Source organism: Arachis ipaensis, chromosome B2 (assembly GCF_059453495.1).
Source record: "Arachis ipaensis isolate K30076 ecotype BB chromosome B2, ASM5945349v1, whole genome shotgun sequence".
In the NCBI taxonomy this organism is placed as follows: domain Eukaryota; kingdom Viridiplantae; phylum Streptophyta; class Magnoliopsida; order Fabales; family Fabaceae; genus Arachis; species Arachis ipaensis.
In genome coordinates, this window is record NC_142437.1 from 31,244,426 (window position 1) to 31,256,911 (window position 12,486).

The following is a 12,486-nucleotide window of genomic DNA, read 5'->3' on the forward strand; positions in this document are numbered from 1 at the left end:
AATATTTTTTAGGTCCATTCCCATTATAGAATTTTATTGATAAAAATTTCATCTCATTTTTATAGAATTTTATAATTCATCAGCATTTCTCTTTAGTTGAGCATCCACAAACAAATGGACTTGCAGAAGCAACAAATAAAGTCATTTTACATGTATTACAAAAAAAGTTAGATGATGCCAAAGGGCTCTGGGCCGATTTAATACCAGAAGTGCTATGGGGATATAATACAACGATACAATCAACAATAAAGGAGACACCCTTCATTTTAATTTTCACTAGCGATGTGATGATTCCATTAGAAATTTCACAATCTTTAATTCGAACAATATTACAACAAGAAAATCCAAGTTCGGATGCAAGGCTAAGAGAACTCGATTTAATAGAAGAAGTCAAACAATAAGTAACACTAAAATATTGAGCAATGCAACATCAAATAGCTCGACGATATAATAAGAACGTTCATCCCCGAACTCTCACCAATGGAGACTTAGTACTGCGTAAAGCCGATATAGCAAGACGATTTTCTTCTCATGGAAAGTTGGCTGCCAAATGGGAAGGACCTTTCATAATAAGCGAAGTACTCAGCAATGGAGCATATCATCTAGAAAATCTTGATGGTACAAAGTTGCCCAATACATGGAATATTGTCTCTTTAAAATTTTATCATAGTTAAAAGTCAGGATAGGAGTCTTTTTCCTATAGCAAAGAAAGAGCCTAACCCAAAGCGGTGATTCTTGTGAGGTTCGGAGGCCGTCTCGCGCCAAATCCTATCGGGATCCACGATGGAGGTATCAGAGCAGGCTTCGTTGGCTCCACCAAGTGGCTGAGATTATTGGGTCGCAGCCTCCAACCTCTGTTGATACTCTTCCTGCATCACACACGAGAGTTATGATTAGGATAATAGTTCAATAATTGACTTTAAACCAAATAAAGTTGAAATTTAAACTAACATAATGGGCCGCTAACCGCTCGTCAGCAAATCTCTCCTTGTTTGCCTTCAAAGTATGAGTATACTTGAAGGTCTCCGCTAGTGTCACCTCCCGATCCAATGACTTAGAATACAAATTAATATATATCAACCAAACAATGAAATAAATTAAACAAACAAATTAAATAATGACAGACAAGTACATATGAAGCAAGAAATCTTAATTCGAAAGTCAAAAACATCATTTTAATTTTTTCGATTTTACTGAAAAATCTTATAAAAATTTCGACAGAGTCTCCCCTAAAATTCGAATTAGCCACCCTTAAAGGGTTCCCTCCAAACCAATTATCAACCATTAGTTTCCCAGTCAAGCATTTTCCAAACAATTTCAGCAGTAGAACTTAGCAAACAGTTTAATAATCCAACATTATTTTCTAGCAATCTCAGAGCCTAATCTAACCTATTCTAACTTATACTAACCATCTAAATCCACTAAAACCAATTCAAGTAACTACTAAAACAATATTAAACCAACATTCGTACTAGTCTGATATTCGTCTTTATGAAGGTTGCCAACCCACCCGTATACCTGGACGACCTGGACGAAGCCTTGCTAGCGACGTTCGTCAGGCGGTGGTGCTTGAACGTATCGTTATCTCTGAAGTAAGCCTCCAACTCATGCAGGATGTTCGGACGAATCTAGTTTGTCAAGTGGTCTTTACTCTGATGAACGTCACGCATCATCTGCTGAAACCACTTAGCGACGCGGTGGTCAAAGTCTTCCTGATGATGACGTCACGTTCTGCATCCCATATGAACTTCTACTGTACAAAGTGATTCACCAAGATTAGTTAGGTGAAATGAAATATAGTTTATATACAATTAAGGAATTCAAGCAAAATTGGATTCTTACCGCCCACTTCTGAAACCACCTCTCTCTCACATCAGCTGGGATCTGTGTGTCGGTCGGCTATGCTTGGTCATACATTGACTTAATAACCTTTGTAATCGCCTGTGTGCACACAATGGGTTCGGTGCAAACCTGTTAGAGAAAAAACTAAACATTCCGAAACACATTGAGCAGACAAAATTAAGATAAACAAGGTTGACATAATCAAACTTAAGCTAAACAAACTTAATATTAAAAAGTTGAACTCACGACTGCATCCCATCTGGCCAAATCTTCAGTCAGATGATGGGCGGTGGTGGAGGCATATCTTGCTCGGGGGCATTGGAGGTATCACCCACCGCAGACTCTGTTGACGGGGTCTTAGGGGGTGTAGCTAAAAGAGGCACTCGATTAGGATTTGGGACCATAATAAATTGCTGGTCCGACGAACCCCCTGTGACATCACAAGGGTCGATGGGGTGGTTGGGATAGAGGGCAGTAACTGGGCAGCCTTGGGGGATTCGGTAGAAGCTTGCCCTCTACCACGACCACGTGTCCTAGTCGACCTACCTCTGTTGCCCATCGTCATGTTTATATAGTTCAATATATTAATAGTTCAATATATTAATAAAATATTAATAACATAACAAACGCAAATAAATAAAAACATAAGAAGAAACTGAACAAATAACAAATAATTCGAATAATGGTTTAGTTTTGTGAATAAAAAACAAGAAATTACATAGTGTTGTCGTTTCAAAATAATTAAATTAGACTAGAGTATTCTAACTTTATTCTATCTTATTTTCTTTTCAAAGTATTCTAACTTTCGTAGCATTCTAACAAAGCATTATAACTCTCAGAACATTCTAAAATTTGAAACAATTTTTCAAAACATCTTAACTAGCAATCCATTCTAAGAAAGCAATAGCAACCAGCAAATATCAATCAGCATAAATCAGTAGCAATATCAATCAACACAAACTAGTAGCAATATCAATTAGCATATGCTAAGGGAACATTTCCAACAATATCTATTATTCATCACTATTATATTCCTTAGTTTTCTTTATTATTTAAAATGAATAATAAAATACTAGTTAAATAATTATTAAACGATTTATATATGCTAAGGAATAACATCATTATTATTGAAAACATATGTTTGAAGACAATTTTATTTAAATATATAGAACACGAAAATATTTGAAATTACTACAACAGATCAATGCAAGCAGAAGCTAAGATACGTTATTATTATATATTCTCAAACTTCTAATTATATAATAAAACCAAGTCTAACAACATAATTCAGAGTCATTATTGTTTCTGTTCATATAATTGATACTTAGACATCAAACTGTGTTAATTTATTTGAAATATTTACGTTATATTACAAACCACAATCATATACAAATACATTATTAACTAGAATTAGTAACCTATATACACAAATACATGATTAACTAGAAATTATCCTAACCTAATCACCTAACATCAACTACAATAGCAACTAATCTACCTAAACTAATTACTAACAATCAACCTACTAAATAAAATTAGGATTAACTAATTACCAAAAATCAACTAACTAACTTGGAATGTAACTAGAAGAGAGAAGATAGAAATCGACGGTTGGAGCAGCAGTGACAGGGCAGTGGCGGCAGGGCAATGGCGGCAAAAACAGAGAACAGGGATGATCTATCCAATGGCGGCGGTCTTACCAGCAGTGGCAGGCACTACAAAAAAAGAGGTTAAAAAGGCATTGATATTAAGGCGGGTTTAAAAAGCCGCCATACTATCCATATATTATGGCAACTTTTGTTGCTGCCGTAATTGGCTTTGTTTATTTTGCCGGTTATGGTGATTACGGCGGTCTTGAACCGCCGTTTTCAACGTATATAAAATAAAAAAAAAAACACAATCCTAGCTCATTCAAAGAAACAATATACGGCGCTCTCATCTCCCTTCTATCTCTCCTTCGTCTCCGACAACGCCGTTCTTCCCTCTAGGGCTTCTCCTCTCTCCGCCGGTTACGATCTCTCCAGGTACCTCTCCCTCTCAAGTTAAACTGATACAATTACTCTGTTAGAGAAGCCGAAACTGAAACTGAAATGTTGTTTTATTTTCTTTTCTCTGTTAGTGCTGTGGACACGAAGATTCCGGCGAGAGGCAAGGATCTGGTGGCTACTAACCTCAGCATTTCAATTCCAGAAGGCACCTATGCCCGCATTGGTGATTAAATTACCGATTTCTTCATTTTTGGTTGGGTTAGGGTTTCAAAATTGTTTTTGATGCTGATTTTTGGGGGTTTTTGTTTCTCTGTAGCTCCACGATCGGGTCTTCCGTTGAAGCATTGGATTGACGTTGGAGCGGGGGTGATACTGTTCAACCAGTCGACGATCTCAGATCTTCTTTCGTGACTTTACCCCCTCCTCTCTCTCTCTCTCTCTCTCTCTCTCTCTCTCTCTCCGATCTCAGATCTTCTATTACTTACTTCTATTAAGGTGTTTCTCCGATCTCCGATCTTAGAAAAAATCTGTCATAGCTTAGTTTCACAAAGCTTACATCCTTATTTGCGATTACTTATTAAGTTTCAGATTTTTCGTGTGATTAACTTTCTATGCGTTGTTATCTTCTTAAAATTATTTTAGATTGTTTATATTTGCGCTCTGTTTATCTGTCGAGAAGAAAATTCTGAATCCTTTGGGATACACTGCTCTGTTTATTATTCTAGTGATACTACTTAAAATATTGCAGAAACATTTTATCACAGTAATCATTTTTAACAAACAAATTAATCAGATACTCATACAGGTGTTGAATTAGTTATCTAATTATATGCACTTTTTATGTAATTTATCTTCACTTTTTATGTAATTTATCTTCACTTTAACTTTCCAAAAAAATTTTGGAGAAAAAAATGAAAAAGAAGAATCTGTCTCTCTTGTTTTAGTGTTAAGAATAATCAATCTGCTTACAGATGCATGATTTATCTATTTTTTAAAATCAGATTTGATAAATATTCTGCTTACCTCAAGTGCTTATATCTTGTGAGCTGCAACTTTGTTTTGATATATTTCTATAATTATAATTTGTCATATTCGATAATGATGTTTGGAATATCAAATCAACTTTTTCTGGAAATTATAGAACTTTATTTAAAAAAAAAAACTTAACATGCGTAATGGTGATCTGCTTAGATTTTGTATTTTCTTAGTTAATTTTAATAAGCAATTAAGTGTAGGCAAGCACGACATTAATATGTTTGAAGTAGACATTTGTAATTGCAATTTACAGTAGTTTCTTAAGACAATTTGAAACCATTGATATACGATGTGGTCAATAAATTAAAAATTAGAAGAAAAATAAAGGAGCTTTAAGTAATTGAATATTCTAATCAAATCTGCAATTGAATCTTTTTATTTTATCAATTAACTGTTTTTCTTGTTCAGTTATTTTTATTTACTCCATTTTATTGTCTTCTCCATTTATTTACTGTTTATTATTGGAGATTTTCTTTATTTAGTCTTTTTCTTTAAGTCGTTGCTTATTGAGATAGAATAAGATTTAATGGTTGTTACTGTTGTTGTCATATATTGATTTCTAATATTGATTTTTGTGTTCAAAATTCCAGATGCTTTGAATTTCTAATATTATTTTTTGTGTTCATATACTGTTGTTGTTAAGAAAATTGCTCGAATTCGACTCGGCAGTTAACATTCTCGTTAACTCGGCCGGTGTTCTTGATAGCAAGTACTCGACCATAGCCAACATTGCAGTGGAGGATTTCGATCACATTTTCAGGTACTCTAAATAGTTATTGTTTCTGGTTTTCTATTCCAAAAGTGAAACTAAACAGTTAGGATCAATTGATAAGCCTTTTATAAATTGTTGGCAATTGATTGACAGAATTTTAGTTTAGTTAGTCAAGTAGCTGCATAGTATTAATATGAGTTAGGATTCAGAAAGTAGAAATAATTTTCCAGTATAGGTGTTCTTGCAATAATCAGATTAGTGCTAAATTTAATTTGTCTAATTCCGAATTACAATTTTTTCTTGTAAAATTACAATTACATGCAAGTTAATTAATTAAGTAGAAGCAGTACTATAGGAGAAGTACACATATTTAATTATTTAGTGATACCTTTTCTGCACTTGACAAATGCAGTAAGATTTAACATTTATAGAGGTTAATGGATTTTCAAGTGTGTGCCTTTAATTAGGTTGTGTGCAAATTATATTTTGATGAAATATTGGTTATTATATATATAGGATTATTTTATGGTCAGATATCTATTAATTTAGATATTATGGTAAAAATATTTAATGAAAAGACTAATTATTTCTTGATTTTAATTAATAATTTAGAATGGTGCCTTTTTTTTCTTGATGTGTATAGAAAAGAATGAAAGAAAAAAAAGTAATAATATCTCCTCCAAAATGGAACAGATGTGCCTATTCTGGTTCTCTTACAAGTGGAGTAGGAATGCCAATACAAAGTGCAATTTTGGGGAAACCATCAGAATTTTCATTAAGTATTTTTTATTTATTAATTAATATTTTTCATTGTAATTAACTTGCAATAATCAGATCCGAATGATGGTTAGTCATCACATCAACATTGTCCTTGTTCATTTCAGTTTCTTTTTCATCACACTTTCTAGCTTGGGTCTCTTGCATTGTGTTATGCTGTCTTCACTCTATTTTCTTTGTTTTTGCACTCATGAGTTATCTTCTCTTGTTTTCTGTTTCCACTTTCCACTATAGTTCTGTTTATCCAGCTGATCTATTCATTTTTGAGAGTTGAAATAATGTTACTCTTTATCCACTACAACTTTTTATATTTAAAAGTTATTCATACTAGATTAGAATAAAATCCCCCTTTTATTCTCCTTAAAAATAAATTTTCCTTAACATAATTATAATATTTGGCCTTGTTTGGTTGAACAAGACAGAGGAATTCCCCTTAAAGTCAGTTTGTTTTATTTTAGATTGCATCTTGCACATAAAATAGGTAGTAAATTACTTCGTGTTTTTCTTTGTTGTAATGGACCTAGGATTGAATTATTTGGATCTGACAAATGCCTTTCCTGAGCCTCTTAAAGCCATAAATCCATTGGCATAGGATGCCATAAAACTAAAAGCAATTAAAAGGAGTAGTTATATGTGTTATCAGAAGGGATGGTCTGAAAGCAATACAAATTAAGTAGTTATCAATTAAATGTTTAATCACATGGGATATCCTGAAAGCAATTTAAGTATTTATGAAAGTCCATTGACTGAAATTTGCTTGGCAATTCATATAAACATGTTGGTGATCAGTCATTTTGTCAATTTCTGAACAGTAGATGTTTACTCTTGCAGGATGTACAGTATGAATCCCTTGAATCTATGTACAATACCAAGCATTTTGTGGCAAGGTAAATAGTTGGTAACCCTAACATTGATAATTTAAGTTGCATTGGCATTTTGTAGTCCTTATGATATGGCCTTAACATTATATTAATTATCACCATAATTTCAATTTATAACAGCCGGCTTGATAGAAATTCCCTGACAGGAGAGGTTCCTACAAATCGTTGTAAGAGATGAGTTTGGATAATGAAGTTGGAACAAGTTCTCAGGATGAAACTCACACAAGAGACCAAGAAACTAAAGCAGGCTTGTTTTAAAGTTACTTACAAAAAGAGGAAACTTTTGGCCTCCAAATCTTATTCATCATCAATTAGCTAAGTTACTTGTCCTGTATATTCATATTCTAAGTAGTAAAAACAGTACTTATTAGATGGTTTAAATATATTATTAGATATTAACATAGTTTAGGGAACTGGATGGTAGATTTGACTGATTAGTGTTATTGCAATGCTTGTATTTTGGTAAGTTTAGTAAGATAAGGATTTGTATAGGAGTTATTAAATTTTGATTTTCAATAATAAAAAATTATATATTATATTAATATTTTGTTTATGAGTTATATAATATTTCATTTATGGATTATGATTTTTTGCTATTGTGAAATTTTAATCACAAAATTATTTATTTAATGCGATAAAAATAACAGTAAAAATTATTTTTTTAAATGATAAAAAATGTCACTGTCAGGGTAAAATGGCGGTTTAAAAATGCCATTTTAACCAACCAAAATGCTACTGTCAAGGTAAAAATGGCGGTTCAAAAATGCCGTTTTAACCCACCAAAATGCCACTCTGTCAGGGTAATAATGGAGGTTCAAACCGCCGTTTTAACCTATCCAAAAACCGCCATTTGAACCCTGGAAATAACGGCGATTTGAACTGCTGTTTTAACCAACCAAAACGTCACTCTGTCAGGGTAATAATGGCGGTTCAAACCGCCGTTTTAACCTATCCAAGAACCGCCATTTTAACCTTGGAAATAACGGCAGTTTTGAACCGCCGTTTTAACCTGTCCAAAAATCGCCGTTTTAACCCAGGAAATTGTGGCGGTTTCACTACAAGAAAATGAAACATTTGTAACAAAAAATTTGTATCAAATTTAAAATTGTTACAAAAAAATAATATTTTGTAATAATAATTTTTTATTGTTACAAAAGAATAATGTTTTGTAACAACATTACAAGTTGTTACAAAATATGATAATATTTTGTAACAACCTGTTTTATTTTGTTACAAATTATGTTAGTTTTTGTAACGATATAGTGTTTTGTTACAAAATATTCTAATATTTTGTAACAAAAAAAAATTAAGTTGCAAAAATTCAAAATATTTTGTAACAATTTTTTCTTTTGTTTCAAAAACTCCAATTATTTTGTAACAAAATAACTTTTTGTTTCAAAAACTTCAGTTGTTTTGTAACAAAAAATTAATTTGTCACAAAATTCAATATTGTTTGTAACAAGTTAATTATTTGTCACAAAATATAAGCATATTTTATAACATTTTTTTTCAAAATGTTAAACACTTTAAGAGTAAAAAAAATTGTGTATATATTTTTTTAAAATAATTTTATTTTATTTCAAAAATTAAAATTTTTTATATAATATATGTATTCATTAATTTTTAAAAATTATAAATATTATTTTATATTCTTCTAAATAATTAATATATAATTTTTATTAATAATAAGATTTTTTACACTACAAAATTATGTGCAAGAGGCTAGCTTCAACCCTAAAGCTCGCAGCCGTCGCTGCCTCCATTGCCGCCGCCATCACCACCACCATATCTATAAGACCCGGAACTTTTGAAAAATCTTATTATGATCAAGTCTCAAATCATATAGTTATTTATAGTCTTAATTTCAGAAATTATTTCACTAAAGATAATTAGAGCAAGTTTTGATTAATTGAATTTGAAATAAATTAGGTTTATTATTCAATTTTACAATTATTGAATTATTTTCTATATTTAAATTATAAAGTTGGTAATTATGAAATAATAAAAATTTTATATAATTTGGACTAAATAATTAATATTTAAAATATTAATAGGAAAATAAAAAAATTAATTATATTATTTCTAATTTTTGGATTTGAACATTTTATTAAAAGTAATTTGTAAAATTGATGAACAAATAGTATTTTTATACATTATTATTATTGGGGTAAAATTTATTCTTAATTACTATATTATCTCCACTTTTATTTGAAATTACAAAATTATCCCTAGACCTATTTTTACTCAAAACCTAATCCACCCTCACTCATCACCCAGCCGCAGCCCTTCCCCAAACCTAAACGCCCTCAGCAAACTCATCAAGCTTGAAACACACACAGCAGCACCGAACTTAAGAAACAAAAAGGGTAGAGAGGAGAGGGATTCACAGGAAGAAGGGGAGGGGAGAGTGAAGACGGTGCCGGCGGGCGTCACTGCCGCCACGCCGTCGTGTCGCGCAGAGAAGAGAGAGGTTCGAGCCGAGGAAGGAGAAGGAGGAGAAGGCCGCGCTGTTGCTGCCGCCGCCGTTCGGTCCGTCCACGAGCTGCTGTCAGAACCGCGCGAGGAGGAAGCCGTCGCGGGGAGAAGCATCGCGTCGCTGCCGCTGTCCGAGCTGTCTTCGTCGTCGCCGATTCCCTTCATTGCCGCCGTTGTTAATGAGCCCAGTCGCCGCCGATCTGGTCTGAGGGTGAGGGAACGCGAACAGAAGGGAAGACGGGGAGCCACCGCCGCTGCTGGCTGAACCCCCCAGTGCTCCATATGGCCTTTGCCATCTGGAACCGGCTTTGCCATAGCTGAAAGTTGAAAGTACAGCAACAAATAATAGTTCATAATTTGTGAGTACAGCTTAAGTAATGTGTCTTTTGTGGTTCATTTTCATATCATTCATGCAATTTGGGATTTTTTATGTATGATTCATTGAACAGGCACCCCTTACCGAGGAGTTGTTGTTTAGGGCATGCATGATACCTATGCTACTGTGTGGAGGATTTAAGCCATATGGTGTCATACTTCTTTGCCCTATTTTCTTCAGCCTGGGTAAGTTCTCAGATGTCAGTTCTACAAAAATGGATTTGGTTTGTAGCTATGTTATAGAGTTGAATTTTGTGTTTATATACAAATGCTAATCTCATGGCACTTAATAATTAAGCATGTTTAACAGTTTATGAGAAGTCATAAAGCATTCATTAGTGTAAGTTAGGTTTTATATCATTGACATTAGGCCATGTTTGTTCTCAAGTTCATCATGATTTTTGTGTTCTACTTTAGGGATCAATATTTATTTCGCAAGTATTATTTGATTAAAATTAAAATAAGTACCTGGGTTTTCATTTCAGTCATCTGAATGAATACTAACTGCTAATTTTAAGGGTACGTGTAGCACAGCCCATGCACTTGCACCCAGATTTGCTAGTCCATAAAACATTCAATAACTTCCATCTAGATGTAAAGTGAAGAAAGTAATTAGTAAAATAAAACTATTGTCCTTTTCAACCATATTGCTTAACGAGAAGTTTATATTGTCTTATTCAACTAAATGGTTAAGGAGAAGTTTAGCTGCATGATTGGTCAAACTCACAAGAATTATTGTCCTTTACAAATGCAGTGCCTAATTGGAAGTTTTACTGCATCATTGGTTTGCAGCACATTTAAATCATTTCATGGAGATTTATGCCAAGCAAAACAACAGAATAAAAAAGGTTGTTATGGTTATAGGTACGCCCAATGTGTACTTTATTTATCAGGTTCCTCAATTTTGTTATCTAAATCCCCCTATTCGAATTGTTTTCTCTTATCTTGAGATTTTTGCTCATTTCTAGGATATAAGTGCTTCCGTCGTCATCTCTTCTCGCAAGCAGGTCCTTTTCCCTTTCTCTTCCTCTTTGCCTCCAATTAATTATATTCATTACTCAATTTCCTTGTTTCTACAGCAAAATGTTGAAGAAGCTGCAGAGAAACTTAGGGCTAAAGGAATTGAAGTTTTGACCCTTGTTTGCCATGTCTCCAACAATCAACAGAGAAAGGATTTGATTCAAAAAACCGCACAGGTCACCCTTTTCTATTCATTTTTATCGAATGCATTATCCTTTATTAAAATTTGTTTGAATGCTGTTGAATATGCTGTTAAACATTACATAAGTGTGGAAATATAGATGTGATTGTGTCAAACGCAGCTGCAAATCCTTCTGTTGACCCTATTTTGCAAACCAAAGACTCTGTTCTTGACAAGCTTCACTTGCCCTGCAAAGTGTTCCTTGAACATCTAACAAAACTGCATATATCTTCTTGTTTTTAAGTCTTATAATTATTCGTAATATGCTGCATAGGCCTTGGCTGCTGAGATGGCCCTAAACACTCGTGTAAACTGTATTGCTCCCGGTTTTGTGCTAACTAATTTTGCCTCGTTTATTACCAGTTATCAATCATTATCTGAATACTGTTATCATGATTAAGTTGGAAAATACATAGTACAAATATCGTTGTGTTGGAGCTGATAGTTACACATCTATTACGGATAACAGAATCTAAGTAACAGAATTGAAAAGCCTGTGACTAACGGATTTGACTGTCACAACAGAATTGACAGATTTAGTTATAATCAAGATATTTAGTTGTATGTTTTGGTTATATTCTTTTGGCTAAGCACTAGTGATTTATGGTCACTGTAGAAAATTCAGAGTTTATTTGAGGAGCAACAATCTCATACAGCAGAATCTACAGATTGAAGTTTGTGAAAAGTTCATGTAACCTACTTTCCAGGTAATGATACACTTTAAGGTGTTTGTTATAAATAAAGAAGGTATCATATTATATCTTAAATATATCATAGAATATCAAAGCATATCTGTCAAAATTTTTCTAAACATTTTGGATAAAACTGAATGGATAAAATTATAATTAGTGTTATATCTTGTTTCTAATTTTTTGTTTCGGTTTTTCTTATCTACAGGAGTGCTGAAATGGTGACCACATGCTACCTTGAGGGCTCAAGAATATTTTGATTCATAGAAAGACTAATCTATATTAGAACTTTTAACTTTTGGTTGAACTTATGCAAGGCATATAACTTGTAGAACTAATCAATGTACTCACTAATGTTATTTTGTTTTAAAACAACTTTAGCGAAATGAGGCATCTTTGAATTATGTATCTTTTTGCATATTATATGAATGTAGACTTGTTTATTAGAATAGTTAATATATTAGTTAATTTAAAAAATAATTTAGTAAATTATGCATGCAATTTGTATTGA

The 12,486-nt window shown here is 32.9% G+C and overlaps 1 protein-coding gene across 1 annotated transcript; it reads left to right on the forward strand.

The window, feature by feature from the left end:
• The first annotated feature begins 10,195 nt into the window (after nucleotides 1–10,195).
• Nucleotides 10,196–11,959, forward strand: LOC107625196 (uncharacterized). The gene is made up of 5 exons (XM_021115728.2): nucleotides 10,196–10,271; nucleotides 10,878–10,933; nucleotides 11,054–11,092; nucleotides 11,165–11,281; nucleotides 11,903–11,959. The coding sequence occupies exons 1-5, from the start codon at nucleotides 10,196–10,198 to the stop codon at nucleotides 11,957–11,959; spliced, it is 345 nt and encodes a 114-aa protein (XP_020971387.1).
• Nucleotides 11,960–12,486: the final 527 nt, after the last annotated feature.

What these genes read in the sequence shown, in the direction of transcription:
- LOC107625196 (XM_021115728.2), top strand. Translation starts at nt 10,196, where the DNA reads ATGATACCTATGCTACTGTGTGGAGGATTTAAGCCATATGGTGTCATA. An exon ending in AAAACAACAGAATAAAAAAG is followed by an intron (nt 10,934 to 11,053) that starts GTTGTTATGGTT and finishes GCTCATTTCTAG; the next exon opens with GATATAAGTGCTTCCGTCGT. An exon ending in TCATCTCTTCTCGCAAGCAG is followed by an intron (nt 11,093 to 11,164) that starts GTCCTTTTCCCT and finishes TTGTTTCTACAG; the next exon opens with CAAAATGTTGAAGAAGCTGC.